At 49.4% G+C, this 16,569-nt stretch overlaps 1 protein-coding gene across 1 annotated transcript in view; it reads left to right on the top strand.

Annotated features, from left to right (window-relative positions):
• The window catches only part of dicer1 (dicer 1, ribonuclease type III), a 36,806-nt gene that overhangs the window by 5,162 nt on the left and 15,075 nt on the right, over positions 1 to 16,569 (top strand). Inside the window, exons 7-23 of the mRNA XM_083924057.1 lie at positions 676 to 836; positions 1,035 to 1,203; positions 2,100 to 2,572; positions 3,927 to 4,059; positions 5,062 to 5,304; positions 5,411 to 5,565; positions 6,338 to 6,470; positions 6,637 to 6,712; positions 6,811 to 6,950; positions 7,156 to 7,335; positions 7,447 to 7,660; positions 8,356 to 8,509; positions 8,597 to 8,779; positions 9,728 to 9,833; positions 11,076 to 11,251; positions 11,875 to 12,610; positions 14,018 to 14,170. Coding sequence (XP_083780183.1) covers positions 676 to 836; positions 1,035 to 1,203; positions 2,100 to 2,572; positions 3,927 to 4,059; positions 5,062 to 5,304; positions 5,411 to 5,565; positions 6,338 to 6,470; positions 6,637 to 6,712; positions 6,811 to 6,950; positions 7,156 to 7,335; positions 7,447 to 7,660; positions 8,356 to 8,509; positions 8,597 to 8,779; positions 9,728 to 9,833; positions 11,076 to 11,251; positions 11,875 to 12,610; positions 14,018 to 14,170 — 3,585 coding nt within the window. The remainder of the gene's footprint in view (positions 1 to 675; positions 837 to 1,034; positions 1,204 to 2,099; positions 2,573 to 3,926; positions 4,060 to 5,061; positions 5,305 to 5,410; positions 5,566 to 6,337; positions 6,471 to 6,636; positions 6,713 to 6,810; positions 6,951 to 7,155; positions 7,336 to 7,446; positions 7,661 to 8,355; positions 8,510 to 8,596; positions 8,780 to 9,727; positions 9,834 to 11,075; positions 11,252 to 11,874; positions 12,611 to 14,017; positions 14,171 to 16,569) is intronic.

The raw sequence follows: 16,569 nt of genomic DNA, 5'->3' as shown, positions 1-16,569 counted from the left end.
AACTCTCTGGCTGCTGCTCTATTCCCGTGTTCTGCTGCGTGACTAATGGCCTTGAGTGTACACTCTGCGTCGTAAGCGTGTCTCTTAACAGGAGCCATTTTGGGCTCTTTACACAAACACACACATGGAAATGAAACGGCACGCTTCGCACAGTCGTATATCTCAACATGCACCGCGCGTTACTTCTTCTACGGGGGAAAATAGAGTCGGCGGCTGCTCACCGTAGTTGGAGACCTGTTGTGGCTCAATATTGGTCCATATATAAGGAGCACCGGGTTATAAGGAGCACTGTCGGCTTTTGAGACATGTGGAGGTTTTTAGGTGCAACTTATAGTGCGGAAGATACGGTACATGACAGGTGAGGCCGTCTTGGCGACCATTAATGTAAACAAAATAAAACAACAAACGTACATGTTCCCTCTCCAGCAAGGTGCTGATTATCCGTAGCCTAGATCCAAACAGCGTCTGGCGACTGTTCACCTTTGTGGGAAAAACCCTGTATTAGTGTGAAAGCAGGCATATTTGTCACCAGCTCGGCTTCCGGCTTAGCCCTTCAAAATAAAAGTGCAAAAACAAAGCCCACCGCGAACAACCACCTTCCAACCGTACAGTCGTTTACAGTCATTAACGGTGACTGAGCTGGCTCTCTTCTCTCTCTTCTCTCTCTCCCTGCAGCTGTTTGAGGGCTGCTCATGCACTCCTCGTATCCTGGGGCTCACGGCCTCCATCCTGAACGGAAAGTGTGACCCGTCAGAGCTGGAGCAGAAGATCCAGAATCTGGAGAGCATCCTGAAGAGCAATGCTGAAACTGCCACTGACCTCGTGGTCCTGGACAGGTACGACAAGTGATGCTATGTGACCTACACCAGCGGGGGACACCTATACCATGGCTAAATGTGCCCACAGTCTTGATTCCACTGATGGTTCAGGGAAACCTAGCTTGTAAAATCCCTTTATGAATGAAAATCAGTGACACCAATAGCCTGGAATGCCCCTAACGCTGACTTATAGGTGTACGCTGTGTCATATTTCAGATACGCCTCTCAGCCCAGAGAAGTGGTGCTGGACTGCGGCCCGTACGTGGACAAGAGCGGCCTCTCTTCCTGTCTGCAGGCAGAGCTGGATGAAGCGATCCACTTCCTGAACGACTGCAACGTGTCTTTTGCCAGAGAGGACCGTGACCCCACGTTCATCTCCAAACAGGTCAGAGCCAGAGGGATGAAGATTTGTAATTGTGTCTTCATTTGATATTTTCCTCATGAACGCTGTCCCGTAATGCTACGTGGTGATGTTTCATACGCACGTTTGCAGTAAGTAACATCAAAAGTTCAGACTAAGCTAAGGGCGCACTCACACTGACCTTCCATACCGTGCCAAAACAGGTTCCACGGCTAAAGTCTAGTTTCTTTGACCAGTGTGAGTGCAACCGTACCGCGTCTAGGAGCGGCACGCTTGCCGTCCACGGCCCGTTTGGGAGAGGTGGGCTTTAGTAAAGCACGTTTGCACGTGTACGAGCATGAGCGTGCGCACGTGTACGAGCACGAGGCCTACGGCGGTTCTGAGGTCATTTCCTGTGCGCCTGTTGGGACGTAGAAAAAAGGAGGGACCATGCGCGGACATTTCAAACAATGGCGGTGAAAGGTTCACGTTGGTGTGATGCGGAGGTGGAGTGTTTACTGCAGATTTGGTCGATGAAAAGATTCAAAAACAGTCGACAAGACGCACAAAAACTCCGAGGTCTACGGAAAGATCTGGAAACAAAGCCACGCATCGCCATGACGTCATCAATGCGTGTGACGTGTTACGGCGTGATGACGTATAGGCAGCAAGAAGCATTCTCCGAGGCCCAGGTAGTGTGAGTACAAACGGGGCTGGAGGGGGGGACAAGGACCCTAAAGCACGGGGCACGGGACGGAGGAACAGTGGGAGGGCGCTCTAAATGACTTAAGAGTTAGCTAACGTAAGCAAAGTCAAAAGTTCAGATAAAACGACTTAAGTACATGAGTTGATGAAGGAAAGCTTGTCAGAAGTGCTCTGGAGACTATAACTGCGGGTAAAAACCAAATCCCGCCGCTGTTGACGCTTCCTGTCCTCCTCAGGTCCTCGGCGACTGCCAGGCCGTGCTGCAGGTCCTAGGACCCTGGTGCGCGGATAAGGCAGCAGGCATCATGGTGCGGGAGCTCCAGAAGTACATCAAACACGAGCAGGAGGACCTCAACCGCAAGTTCCTGCTCTTCACCGACACCGTCCTGCGCAAAGTGCACGCCCTCTGCGAGGAGCACTTCTCCCCCGCCTCGCTGGACCTCAAGTTCGTCACCCCCAAGGTCCTGCGTCTGCTCGAGATCCTGCACGAGTACAAGCCCTTCGAGCGCCAGCAGTTCGAGAGCGTGGAGTGGTACAACAACCGTAACCAGGACAACTACGTGTCCTGGAGCGACTCCGAGGACGAAGACGAGGACGAGGAGGTGGAGGCCAAAGAGAGGCCCGAGGCCAACTTCCCCTCGCCGTTCACCAACATCCTGTGTGGCATCATCTTCGTGGAGCGGCGCTACACGGCCGTCGTGCTCAACCGGTGGGTCTCTGTCCTCCGTCTCTCTCTTCATCCTTTCATCCTCCATCTCTCTCTTCATCCTTTCATCCTCCATCTCTCTCTTCATCCTTTCATCCTCCGTCTCTTTCTTCATCCTTTCATCCTCCGTCTCTTTCTTCATCCTCCGTCTCTCTCTTCATCCTTTCATCCTCCGTCTCTTTCTTCATCCTTTCATCCTTTCATCCTCCATCTCTCTCTTCATCCTCCGTCTCTTTCTTCTGTTCTTGGATGAGCAGTAGTGATGGAGCCTCCCCCAGCTGTTAGCGCGCTGTTACACTACCTGACTAGCTAGCAGCTGTAACGTTACCCAGCAGTAGGGGTGGCTGTGGCCTTAGAGGTAGAGTGGGTCGGCTGGTCGAAGTGTCCTTGGGCAAGACACTGAACCCCTTATCGCCCCCCTGTGCTGTTTGCGTGTGCGTGCGTGTGTGTGTGTGTGAATGGTTAGATTAGATGATATGTAGCTGTCCACTATCCTCACTCTCACCAGATGACTTTCGTTCCTCCTTGCTTCGGCCTCGCTCCACTCAACCATCTGGTATCGCTCCGTAGGAAAGAGATTTCAGGAGGTCGAGCCAATCAGGAGCCAGTGATGTAGCTGAGAAGCGACTGTTGTGATTCCGACAACAATGGCGTCTCTCACGGAGGAAGCAGGCGCCAACATGGACGCTGCTGCTTCATCGTGTTTCAGATCCAGAGAATCTTTCTCCTTTAAAGAACCAGAGAACGGATCTGAAGGCATTTGGTGCTGGAAACCATGTTTTTTCTCCCGTTTCTTCAGCGCCACGGGTCGGTTTCCATGTTAGCGGTTGAAGTAGCACGTTAATAAAGATGACGGACAGGTGGTTTATCCAATCATATGGTTTTTGATAAAGCCCCGCCTCCTGAAAGCACTTTGCTGTGGAGCGATCCAAGATGGACAAGTGAAGCCAAACTCATCTGGAGAGAGTCGGGTTAGGTGTCCACTGCCCTCGGTGTGAATGGATGAATGTGACGAGTAGTGTTAAGGCGCCTTGAGTAGTCAGAAGGTTAGAAAGGTGCTTTATATGTACGTGAGTCCATTTACCATTTGTAAATTGTTTGTGTTACACATGTGTGGTCATTAGTTGTGTGTTCTGGTGTTCACCCTGTTAGAGAGCCGTAGCTGTGGGTTATTAACTGTTGTAACCATGAGTGAGAAGTGTGTGCGGTTAATACGCTCCCCTCTTATTACACCGCGTGCCCCGACCACAGCGCTCTGTGTGACCGTGGTCCGTTCCCTGTGGGGTGAGAGGGTGTGAAGCTTCATACGTGCAGAATGAAAGTGTTCTCAGTGACACTGTCTGTGTTTCCTCCTCAGTCTGATCAAAGAGGCGGGGAAGCAGGACCCCGAGCTGGCTTACATCAGCAGCAACTTCATCACCGGCCACAGCATCGGGAAGAACCAGCCGCGCAACAAGCAGATGGAGGTGGAGTTCAGGAAGCAAGAGGAGGTAAGCAGACACGCACGCCTCGCATCACTTCGCTCCATGTTACAAACAATTTAAATTTGTCATGATGCATCTCTGTGGAGTTGTTCTATGTGTCTTTATGTTCATTTTGCATCTCTGTGGAGTTGTTTTATGTGTCTTCATGTTCATTTTGCATCTCTGTGGAGTTGTTTTATGTGTCTTTATGTTCATTTTGCATCTCTGTGGAGTTGTTTTATGTGTCTTCATGTTCATTTTGCATCTCTGTGGAGTTGTTTTATGTGTCTTTATGTTCATTTTGCATCTCTGTGGAGTTGTTTTATGTGTCTTCATGTCCATTTTGCATCTCTGTGGAGTTGTTTTATGTGTCTTTATGTCCATTTTGCATCTCTGTGGAGTTGTTTTATGTGTCTTTATGTCCATTTTGCATCTCTGTGGAGTGGTTTTATGTGTCTTTATGTCCATTTTGCATCTCTGTGGAGTTGTTTTATGTGTCTTCATGTCCATTTTGCATCTCTGTGGAGTTGTTTTATGTGTCTTCATGTTCATTTTGCATCTCTGTGGAGTTGTTTTATGTGTCTTCATGTCCATTTTGCATCTCTGTGGAGTTGTTTTATGTGTCTTCATGTCCATTTTGCATCTCTGTGGAGTTGTTTTATGTGTCTTCATGTTCATTTTGCATCTCTGTGGAGTTGTTTTATGTGTCTTTATGTCCATTTTGCATCTCTGTGGAGTTGTTTTATGTGTCTTCGTGTTCATTTTGCATCTCTGTGGAGTTGTTTTATGTGTCTTCATGTTCATTTTGCATCTCTGTGGAGTTGTTTTATGTGTCTTCATGTCCATTTTGCATCTCTGTGGAGTTGTTTTATGTGTCTTCATGTTCATTTTGCATCTCTTTGTCGATGTAATCCTTCACTGACTGTAACCATCCTACAAAATGTTCGGTCATTTAAAGCATTGTCGGACACGTTATCAGAGCAGTGTGGAGAGACTCACTCGTGTTGGGCCCTCCTCTTTGTCTCGCAGGTTCTCCGCAAATTCCGGGCTCACGAAACCAACCTGCTGATCGCGACCAGCATCGTGGAGGAAGGCGTCGACATCCCAAAGTGTAACCTGGTGGTGCGGTTTGACCTGCCCACAGAGTACCGGTCCTACGTCCAGTCCAAAGGGCGAGCTCGAGCCCCCGTCTCCAACTACATCATGCTGGCCGACAGCGAGAGGACCAAAGCCTTCGAGGACGATCTCACTACCTACAAGGCCATCGAGAAGGTCGCTCTCTCTCTTCGTCTCGTTTGATTGAAGAAAGTGAAGCATTGAGAAAGTGCCGGTCGCTGAATGAGGTTGTGATGATGCTCTGATTTTGACTTTTGAGCAGATCTTGAGGAACAAGTGCTCCAAGTCCGTGGAGGTGAGCGAGTACGAAGTGGAGCAGGTGCTGGACGACGACAACATCCTCCCGCCCTACGTGCTGCGATCGGAGGATGGAGGTCCCCGGGTCACCATCAACACAGCCATCGGACACATTAACAGGCAGGCGGACGTTTCTGCAACGTCTTTGAAATCCTCACTTCATTAAAGTCGTGGTCTGCATTTGAAAACCATCCCCCTCCCCTCAGTGTTCCCCGATTCCTATCGCCCTCCCTCTGGCGTCTCTACGGTGGTTTAGAATGCTAAAAACACACGGCTAACGAATGCTAACATGTGTTGACGTGTGCGTTTATCAGCGCGGGGACGTTCACAGTCATAATCCAGTTATTGGCTCAGACTAATGGAGGCTGTTTATGGAACATTTACCACAATAAAACACAAAAACGACCTGTTGAACATAAAGTCTGCTGACTCAGCGTCTGTGTTCAGTCCCAGATCCTGGCGTAGCCGTCTCCAACGCTCAGACCTAACCCCCGATGTTGACTCCTCTTTGGTTCCTGTGGAGCTCACTTTTCCTCGCTCCACTTACGTTTTCTCTAACCGTCTCCGTCGGGGTGAGCAGAGGCCTCTCGCTGGTATCGGTCTTTTCAGTCTCCATGGTAACAGACGCTCCGGTAGCTGAGCTGCTAAGCTAATCACTAGCTGCTCAGAGTTTACAGAGAGGGAGGGGACGAGGAGCAGGGGAGACGAGGGGATTGGATGGATGCTCCCCTTGGTCAGTTCCCACAGGACCATAATCGCCGTAAAGACGATGTTAATGATAATTACCAATACTCCAAATCGTAGACCATAGCTTTAAGAAAAGAACACACGCACGCGCATGAATCCACTTCAGAACAGCGTATCCTCATGTCTCCTTTGCTCCGGTGCTCAGGTATTGTGCCCGGCTGCCCAGTGACCCGTTCACCCACTTGGCGCCCAAGTGTAAAACTGCAGAGAGGCAGGATGAGCGTTTCCAGGCCACACTCTACTTACCCATCAACTCCCCTCTGCGGGTTCCTGTTAAGGTAAGGAAGAACACCTACACAATGGTTACACCCTTACGCACGTGTGTGTCATGACTTCATCAGTGAGCGGTAAAGGCCAGGGCCACGACGAATAATCAGCACGAAAATGCCAAATGTCATGAATCCTTTGCCTCATCCAGGTTCATTCATCCTTTTGTCTTTGCAGGGGCCGACCATGAACTGTGCCAGACTGGCAGAGAAAGCAGTTGCACTGTTATGCTGTGAGAAACTCCACAAAATAGGTAAAACTAGAACAAAGGTCTCAGATGCACGCTCAGGGAAAATATCCACTGCTTCTGTTTTAAGCTTGTCTATCCCCCCCCCCCCCCCCCCCCTCCAGGTGAGCTGGACGATCACCTGATGCCGGTGGGAAAGGAGACGGTGAAGTACGAGGAGGAGCTGGACCTCCACGACGAGGAGGAGACCAGCGTACCGGGCCGGCCGGGCTCCACCAAGAGAAGGCAGTGCTACCCTAAAGCCGTAAGAGCGTCTCCTCCAGTGCAGCCACAGCTCGCTCACTCCCAATGTCCATTCGTCCCGTGCCCCGTGCTTTAGGGTCCTTGTCCCCCCCTCCAGGCCCGTTTGTACTCACACTACCTGGGCCTCGGAGAATGCTTCTTGCTGCCTATGTTGTTGTATGTATGTCTGTTGTGTGATGAACGCTTCCTGTCATCGTCCTCTCCAGATACCAGAGTGTCTGCGGGACAGTTACGCTGTGCCAGAGCAGACCTACTACCTTTATGTGATTGGGATGGTCCTCACCACGCCTCTCCCAGACGAGCTCAACTTCCGCAGACGGAAGCTCTACCCACCGGAGGACACCACCAGGTGCTTCGGCATCCTGACTGCCAAACCCATACCTCGAGTACGTCGCCTGCTCTAAACCTTTCCTGTGTTCTCTCAGATCACGCTAACTTGTCTCCACTTGTCCTCTGTAGCATCTCAGGAGAGTAGCTAACGCTCTCCTTCTGTCCAGATCCCCCATTTCCCTGTGTACACTCGCTCGGGCGAGGTCACCATCTCCATCGAGCTGCAGAAGTCCGACTTCACTCTCACCACCGCCCAGCTCGACCTCATCACGCGCTTGCACCAGTACATCTTCTCCCACATCCTCCGCCTGGAGAAACCTGCACTGGAGTTCAAGCCCACGCTGGCTGACTCGGCGTACTGCGTTCTACCTCTGAATGTTGGTGAGTAGATTGTCTCCCAGGACGTCCTCCCACTGTGCCTCCGTCCCGTGCCCCGGGCTTTAGGGTCCTTGTCCCCCCCTCCAGGCCCGTTTGTACTCACACTACCTGGGCCTCGGAGAATGCTTCTTGCTGCCTATACGTCATCACGCCGTAACACGTCACACGCATTGATGACGTCATGGCGATGCGTGGCTTTGTTTCCAGATCTTTCCGTAGACCTCTGAGTTTTTGTGCGTCTTGTCGACTGTTTTTGAATCTTTTCATCGACCAAATCTGCAGTAAACACTCCACCTCCGCATCACACCAACGTGAACCTTTCACCGCCATTGTTTGAAATGTCCGCGCATGGTCCCTCCTTCTTTTTTCTACGTCCCAACAGGCGCACAGGAAATGACCTCAGAACCTGCTGTAGGCCTCGTGCTCGTACACGTGCGCACGCTCGTGCTCGTACACGTGCAAACGTGCTTTACTAAAGCCCACCTCTCCCAAACGGGCTGTGGACAGCAAGCGTGCCGCTCCTAGACGTGGTACTCACACTGGTCAAAGGAACCAGACTTTAGCCGTGGAACCTGTTTGAGCACGGTACGGAGGAACAGTGTGAGTGCGCCCTCAGTCAAGCTTGGGGGATTACTGTGTCAGATGTGTGTGTGTGTGTGTGCAGATGTTGATTAGTTTCCTTCCATTGGCTCATTCAGTTGGGGACTCCTACACACTAGATATGGACTTTAAGTTCATGGAGGACATTGAGAAGTCTGAGGCCCGCACCGGCATTCCTACCACTCAGTACACCAAGCAGAACCCCTTCTCCTTCAAGCTGGAGGACTACCAGGATGCTGTCATCATTCCCAGGTACCGCTGTACCATATGGACCCAGTGCGCTCCTCCTGTGTGTGTGAATGCGTGTGATGTCTGACTGTCACGCTCTTCCCTCCGCAGGTATCGTAACTTTGACCAGCCTCATCGCTTCTATGTTGCTGATGTGTACACGGACCTGACGCCGCTCAGTAAGTTCCCGTCGCCGGAGTACGAGACCTTTGCAGAGTACTACAAAACCAAGTACAACCTGGACCTGTCCAACCTGAACCAGCCGCTTCTGGACGTGGACCACACCTCCTCCAGGTCAGTGCACAGGGGTCATGATACGTAAAGGTTGAATGTGTAGGATGAGCAGAACGACTCCATCTAGTGTCTCCAGATCGTCGTCTCAACAACAAAAAAGAAGTCCAGCAGTGGGGTTGCCAGGTTGGTCAGACCCGGCCCAGTAGCTCCAGGAGACCGGAGTCTGTTTGAGCCTGTTTGAACCCGTCCCCTCCAGAAAACCACAGCATCAAAACAAGGATTAGAGGAGTTTGACTGACAGTTAGCGTTAGCCGTTAGCGTTAGCCGTCAGGTTTAAAGTGGGTCAGAACTGTGCTGCAGCACCTTCAGTTATTAAGTAAAGAATAAAGAGTTTCATACACGCGTTTCATTCTGCACCGGCGAGTGTCTGTGGTGAGTTCAGGTGTCTGTAACAACAGGACAGGTGTCCGTGGTGAGTTCAGGTGTCCGTGGTGAGTTCAGGTGTCTGTGGTGAGTTCAGGTGTCTGTGGTGAGTTGAGGTGTCTGTGGTGAGTTGAGGTGTCTGTGGTGAGTTCAGGTGCCTGTGGTGAGTTCAGGTGTGTGTGGTGAGTTCAGGTGTCTTTGGTGAGTTCAGGTGTCTGTGGTGAGTTCAGGTGTCTGTAATAACAGCACAGGTGTCTGTGGTGAGTTCAGGTGTGTGTGGTGAGTTCAGGTGTCTGTAATAACAGCACAGGTGTCTGTGGTGAGTTCAGGTGTGTGTGGTGAGTTCAGGTGTCTGTAATAACAGCACAGGTGTCTGTGGTGAGTTCAGGTGTCTTTGGTGAGTTCAGGTGTCTGTGGTGAGTTCAGGTGTCTGTAACAACAGGACAGGTGTCTGTGGTGAGTTCAGGTGTGTGTGGTGAGTTCAGGTGCCTGTGGTGAGTTCAGGTGTGTGTGGTGAGTTCAGGTGCACGCTCCGTGTACTTGCACAGATCTAAAGGTGACGTGTGTGTTCTCTCGTGCTCTCAGACTGAACCTGTTAACGCCTCGCCACCTGAACCAGAAGGGGAAAGCTCTGCCCCTCAGCAGTGCCGAGAAGAGGAAGGCCAAGTGGGAGAGTCTGCAGAACAAGCAGGTAACGCCGAGAACCTTCCACAGACGTCAAATGTGATGATATGCCCCCACGGTTTCAGGTGGTGCTGCAGCGTTTGCTCCGTATCTGTACGCATCCGTCAGCTTTCAGGATACGGACAAAAATACGGAGGAACTGTGCGCAGAGGACGACAGAAGGCTGCGTCTTTATCCGTATGCGTCTCTTACGTAGAGCAGAGATGAGTCTTAAGCTTGTTGAGTACGGCCTGATCACATTGGCCCTCGTTTATCAAAAGAACGTACGGCGTACGACTATTTCCTGGCAAACTTCGGCATTTATCAATTTGGACGTGAGCCGGAGCTACGATCAGATCTCACGTCAGGTCTGAGGTCGTGTCGCACGTTTGAGCCTGTGGATCTGAAACTACTGAACCAACCTCAGCTGTCATTAAGCAGAAGACGTCACATTAAGAACAGATCAAAACGGATTTCTTAAAACCAATAAAAAAAACAGCTCGGCTCCAGCCACCGCGACCCTGACAGGGACTAACGGTTGAAGACGAATGAATGAATGAATGTGTTGGCGCGCGGCTGCAGGAAAGCGCACTGCAGAGCCAAAGTCGTCTCCTCGGCCGTGGCTACCCTCGATAAACTGCATTAAATCAAACAAGGTATCAGATGATTAACATCTTGGTTTGGTTCTTCTAGGTGACAAAGGTCTAACAGAATACCTAATAACCCCGCAGTTCGGCAGTGCGCACACACGCACACGGGTCACAGTGGAGCGCTGCTTCGGGTTGACTGCCTCCGTTATTCTTTTCCACAAAGCGTTTTTATGATGGGCCTCTTTTATTCCACTCTTAAGACAAAAAGCACATCTTTATTTGGCTCCATGTCGGACGTCAGGATGTGTTTCGTCTCTCCGTGTTTGACCTCAGTGGGCGAGGACTCGAACCAGGAATATTTAAGGGCGTAACATGTTAATGACGATCGAATTCAGCCGCCGCATTTATCAAGGCCCGCTCATTCGTACGTTGAGATTGGTGTTTCATAAATCACACGTGTGTCCTGTCATACGACCAAGTCTGCGCTCAGATCTGCGCCCGTTTCCACGCAAGACTGATAAATGAGGGCCATCGTGCGTGTATCCGCGCTGACACAGATCTGCAGTCACTACTTAAACGAAGCCGATGAAGTCCTGGTACACGTTTAAATGGCACTGATGAGATGAACTGTATTTGCGTTCTGTCTGAGTCCCGGTGTAAAGTTGTGCTGTGTTTGTCAGATCCTGGTTCCAGAGCTGTGTGCCATCCACCCCATCCCCGCCTCCCTGTGGAGGAAAGCCGTGTGTCTGCCCAGCATCCTCTACCGCCTCCACTGTCTCCTGACGGCCGAGGAGCTCCGAGCCCAGACGGCCAGTGAGGCAGGAGTGGGAGCCCAGACCCTCCCCCCCGACTTCAGGTGCCTGTTACCGACACGACACGACACACGAGTCAGCGTTTAACCTCCTACGGTCTGCTTCATTTTAGAGCGGGGATGGTGGGGGGGAGGAGGGGAAGTGAAGGAGGGAAAGGATGGAAGTGAAGGAGGAGGAAGTGAAGGAGGGGAGTGAAGGAGAGGAAGGAAGGAAGTGGAGGAGGAGGAGGGGAGGTGAAGGAGGGGAAGTGAAGGAGGGGAAGTGAAGGAGAGGAAGGAGGGGAAGTGAAGGGTGAAGGAGGAAGGAGGAGGAAGTAAACGAGGAGGAAGTGGAGGAGGAGAGGAAGTGAAGGAGTGGAAGTGAAGGAGGAGGAAGTGGAGGAGGAAAGGAAGTGAAGGAGAAGAAGTGAAGGAGTGGAAGTGAAGGAGGAGGAAGTGGAGGAGGAGGAAGTAAACGAGGAGGAAGTGAAGGAAGAGAAGTGATGGAGAGGAAGTGGAGGAGGAGAAGGGAAGGAGAGGAAGTGAAATGCGTGAGCCCCTGCGGCTTCTTTAACACACACCTGAGCTGCTGTTGTGTCCCAGCATCCTGACCTGTGTGTGTGTGTGTGTGTGGTCTGTCTGTCTGTGTGTGTGTGTGTGTGTGGTGTGTGTGTGTGTGTGTGTGTCAGGTATCCCAACCTGGACTTTGGCTGGAAGAGATCCATCGACAGCAAGACGTTCATCTCCTGCGCGGACTCCTGCAGCGAGGACGGCGAGGATCACTGCGAGCACCACGAGACTCTAACCCCCGAGCCCGGTTCCCCCACACACCCCTGCAGTCGCCACTCTTCCCCGGCCCGAGGAGACGACCCACGCACGAGGAACCTAACCAACGGCACTGCCCTAGTCACCGACTGCGATGACGACGAGCACCTTCACCAACGTGACAGTTGCCAACGCTCGCGGCCCGGCTCCCCCGGGCTGCCGAGTCCTGGATCCATACAAACCACTACCTCAGCTCCCGTGCAGCCCCCTCCCAGCTTGAAGAAGCCCAGCTCCAGTCCTCCACAGCCCAGTGATGAATGTACGCCGGGGAGGACCTCAGACCACGCCAATAAAGCTACCTCAGTCTGCAGCCCGGCAGCCACGGGTCCCATCGATCCCCCAGCACCTTCTCCCCACCATGCTGCTGCTGCTGCTGCCCCCCAGCACAGAGCCCCGGCAGGGGACTCCCCCAAAAGCCTAGGGCCCAACCCGGGCCTCATCCTGCAAGCCTTGACCCTTTCCAACGCCAGCGACGGCTTCAACCTGGAGCGGCTGGAGATGCTCGGAGACTCGTTCCTCAAGCACGCCATCACCACGTACCTGTTCTGCACCTACCCCGACGCTCACGAGGGGCGGCTCAGCTACATGCGCAGCAAGAAGGTGAGGCATTCTTCTGAGGGCGACGGGGCATCATGGGTGAACGCCAGGTGAGGTCAGAATTTATACGCCGTTTCAGAACGTGTGTGAACGACAGGCGTGTCAGAACGTGAGCAGCGTCACTGACCTGCAGAGATCCAGCTGCTGCTGTAAACACAGTTACACAGTTAAAATAATAAAAACACCTGTTTTGTTTGGGGTTGAGGCGTCTGATAAACAGCTAAAGGTGAAGTTTGATCGGTTTCCTTCAGAAGAAACTAAATGTTAAAGAGGTTAAAGAGAGAGGACGCCAGTGCTGCGGAGAAGAGCGACACACTGAGGAGGAGGAGGAGCTCGGCCCGTCACCAAAATAAAATTTTGTTCAAGAAATTATTGGGAGAAGTGATAATTTAGCGGTTTTGACGCCATTTTCAGCTGATGTAATACATAGTAGTGGGAGGAGGCCTCGGGGAAGACCCAGGACCAGGTGGAGAGATTAGATCTCCACACTGGCCTGGGAACGCCTCAGGATCCCCCAGTTAGAGCTGGTTAATGTGGCCCGGGAAAGGGAAGTTTGGGGTCCCTGCTGGAGCTGCTGGAACAACCAGAGACAGTAAATCAGATGGACTTAATCTGTTTGAACTTGTTGGTGTTTAGTTGCTGCTGTTTGAAACCAAAGTGTCGCAGCGGTTCAGGTGAAGTGGTTCACCGCGTCCGTTGGGTTTGAACCTGAAGCTCCCACACGGCAGCTGTGGCGTTCACTTTGAAACCAACGCCATCTTTGTTTTTATTCCTCCAGATCTCTGCAGTCCTTCACAATAAAAGCCCGTCAATGTTGTCCCAACATCCAGGTGCAGATCACCCAGTGATTCAAGACATCTCTGAACGGCGTTTACTCGTGTACTCGTTTACCCGCGGTGCCGTCGGAGACGCTTCGGCTTTTTTCACCCGTAAGAACGAACGTTATCGTCGTGGCGTCCTGGTGAATTGATGTATTGCTTCTATGAACGCTGACATTGTACAGATGTCTCTTCAAATATAATGATGTTGGCTCTAAAGTGTAGCAGGTGGGGATTACAATAAGGCTAAGAACACACACACACACACACACACACACACACACACACACACAGACATAGACGCACACACTCAGACGCACGACAGAAGACGCAATAACGTCAATGAAAATGTCAAAAATGTGATTTCAAAGGTCGTTTTTTCAGGAGCTTTGGAACATTTGATGACAATGACGATCGTAAACAACCACAAGTCGTAAACTGTGTTATTGTGGAGGGTAATCGAGTGTGTGGTAGATGCCGGGACACGCCGTTGTAACCAGTTTCAGTGTTTGTTAGTCGAGTATCCGCAGAACTCTCCCTCCTGACTGTTAAAGTGGCCTCAGCTCCTTCTCTCTGTTCTGCACGTGCCCAGGTGAGCAACTGTAACCTGTACCGCCTGGGGAAGAAGAAAGGGCTCCCCAGCAGGATGGTGGTGTCCATCTTCGACCCCCCGGTTAACTGGCTGCCTCCTGGCTACGTGGTCAACCAGGACAGGAGCAGCACGGACAAACTGGATTCAGAGGAGGTCAGTGGACTTCCTGTTTCTCTCTCTCTCTTACTCTGCACTGTCAGCACTTTCCACCTGCAGGCTTCTTCTGTGGGCTGCGTCTGGGTCTGGGATAACGTCAGAGTTAGCTGTGTGTGTGAGGGTGACACCTCAGTCATTATATCAGACTGTTAAGACATGACGTAACACCCTTTCAAAATAAGATTTCAGCCTCGTGTTCCCCGTTGTTTGATCAGATGTGAGTTTTTAAAAACATCATAATTGACCTTTGACCTCTTTCTTCAAAGTCAAACTGAGCAAAGATCTGATCCTGATCGTTCACATGTTCAGATGTTGTTTCTGTTTTGTTCCAACAGAAGGTTTGGACCTGGAACTCTTATTTTGAAAAGGTGTTAGGTCGCTGAACAGACAGAAACATGGTTGATCAACCAGAAACAACCGTCTCCGCAGCTTATTTGATGTATTTTCATGCTGAAAAAGACCATTTTTACTGGACTTTTTGCCTAAACAGCGAATAAAGGATGTGAACAAACTCTTATTTTGAAAGGGTGTCAGGTCACTGAACAGACGGATAGCAGGGCTAGTCCACTAGGGTTCGGATTCGCCCTGTGTGGGACTATTTCCTGTCCCTTTGTAGTAGAAACGTCGTCCATGGCCGTGTCTCGTATCACGCGACCACAGCGCTCTGTACGCTCTTCTTCTTCTTCTTCTTCTTCTTCGTGGGTTTCTGAATCCTCCCGGCAATAGTTCGCCAAGCTTTCTACTGTGAAAAAAAGGGCGACACAGGAAACGTCTCTGCAAATCACGCTAACGTCAACGCCACGTTCCCTCTGAACTGTTTCAAATCCTCTGCATAAACGTTCGTGTGCGTCAGAGCGGTTTCTGATGCATAAACTAACGTTTCACAAGCGCTCGCAGCCCGGGACGTTACGAGTGACTGAAGAAATCAGATAAATGCAGCAAAAAGTAGAAAATTTCACATGTATTTGTAGTAAAAAGTAGAAAATTTCCACTTATTGATATTAAAATATATTATATTTCACTGATTTTATAATAAAAAGAAGAATATTTCACACTGATTTAAAGTGGAGTAGAAGTTTAAAGTGTTACAAATAGAAAATACTATAATAATAAAACTAAATACCTATTATTCATACTGGTTTCCAGCTTTTTTGCTGTTGCACTTTGAGTCCTTTAATCTTATTTACATTAATAAAATAAAAACAACACTCTGCACATTAATGTGATGCTGAGCTGTTTCCAGACTCAGTTTTGATCATTTTTGTCCAAATTAATTTAAAAAACGTGCAGAAAAGTGTATTTTCAGCTGCTGCATGTGACGCGTGCTCAGGCCACCGGGGGGCGCACTCCCCCCTCGTCTGCGCACACACACACACACACACACACACACACACACACACACACACACACACACACACACACACACACACACACACACGCTTGTGTTTGAGTCCAGACGCGGCTCCAGCGCCTGATAATGAACGTGAGACGTGTGTGAAAGTCGAATAATATGTGATAAAACTGCACCACCATGATGATGATGATGTTTATGGAGCGTTTGGTAAAAGAACAAGAATATGAGCTCTGCACACACACACACACACACACACACACACACACACACACACACACACACACACACACACACACACGCACGACTGTTGGTGAGGAACGTTTATTAATTCAGAACAATTCAACAACAAGGTGTTTTCAAGTGTTTTACAGAAAACAGTCAAAGAATAGAGAATAAATGCAAACAAAGTCACTTTTAAACAGCTGGAAAACACAGATTTTAAGACTCAAATGTCTTTTTTTTATAAGAAAATTATTGTACAAAATAAAAAACGTGGAAATAAAAATACAAAATGACATTAAAACATAAGAAAACGCAAATAAATTTAAGAAAATCATTGGAAAACAAACAAAATGGCATTTAAAACATTAAAAAACTTGTATAAAAAGATATTTGAGGCTTAAAATTCATGAAAATAATTGGAAAATATATAAAAAGACATTTAAAACATAAGAAAACACAAATAAATTAAAGAAAATTATTTGAAAACATGAAGAAAATGAGATTTAAAACAAAAGTAAAAGATCATTAAAAGCATTAATTAACTTTCATTTTCAAGACGTGTAAATGAAGCTTATTCTCACTTTCTTTGCTTTTACATTGATTTTATTATTTTATATAATGTGTTAATATGAACTTATTACTTTATGTAGTTTTTTATTGTTTGTATGTTAATTTAGTGTTTCCTTATAATATTATTATAATATTTTAACATTATTCAGGTGGTTTTCTGCCTCTTCATATGTCTGTTATTTGTATTTGTGTAGTTTTTAAAATGTGCTAAATAAATACATTAATTAATTATAAAAGTTAAAGTGCAGCA

This window comes from Echiichthys vipera (genome assembly GCF_963691815.1).
Source record: "Echiichthys vipera genome assembly, chromosome: 12".
In the NCBI taxonomy this organism is placed as follows: Eukaryota; Metazoa; Chordata; class Actinopteri; order Perciformes; family Trachinidae; genus Echiichthys; species Echiichthys vipera.
This window is presented reverse-complemented; position numbering and strand designations above follow the sequence as displayed.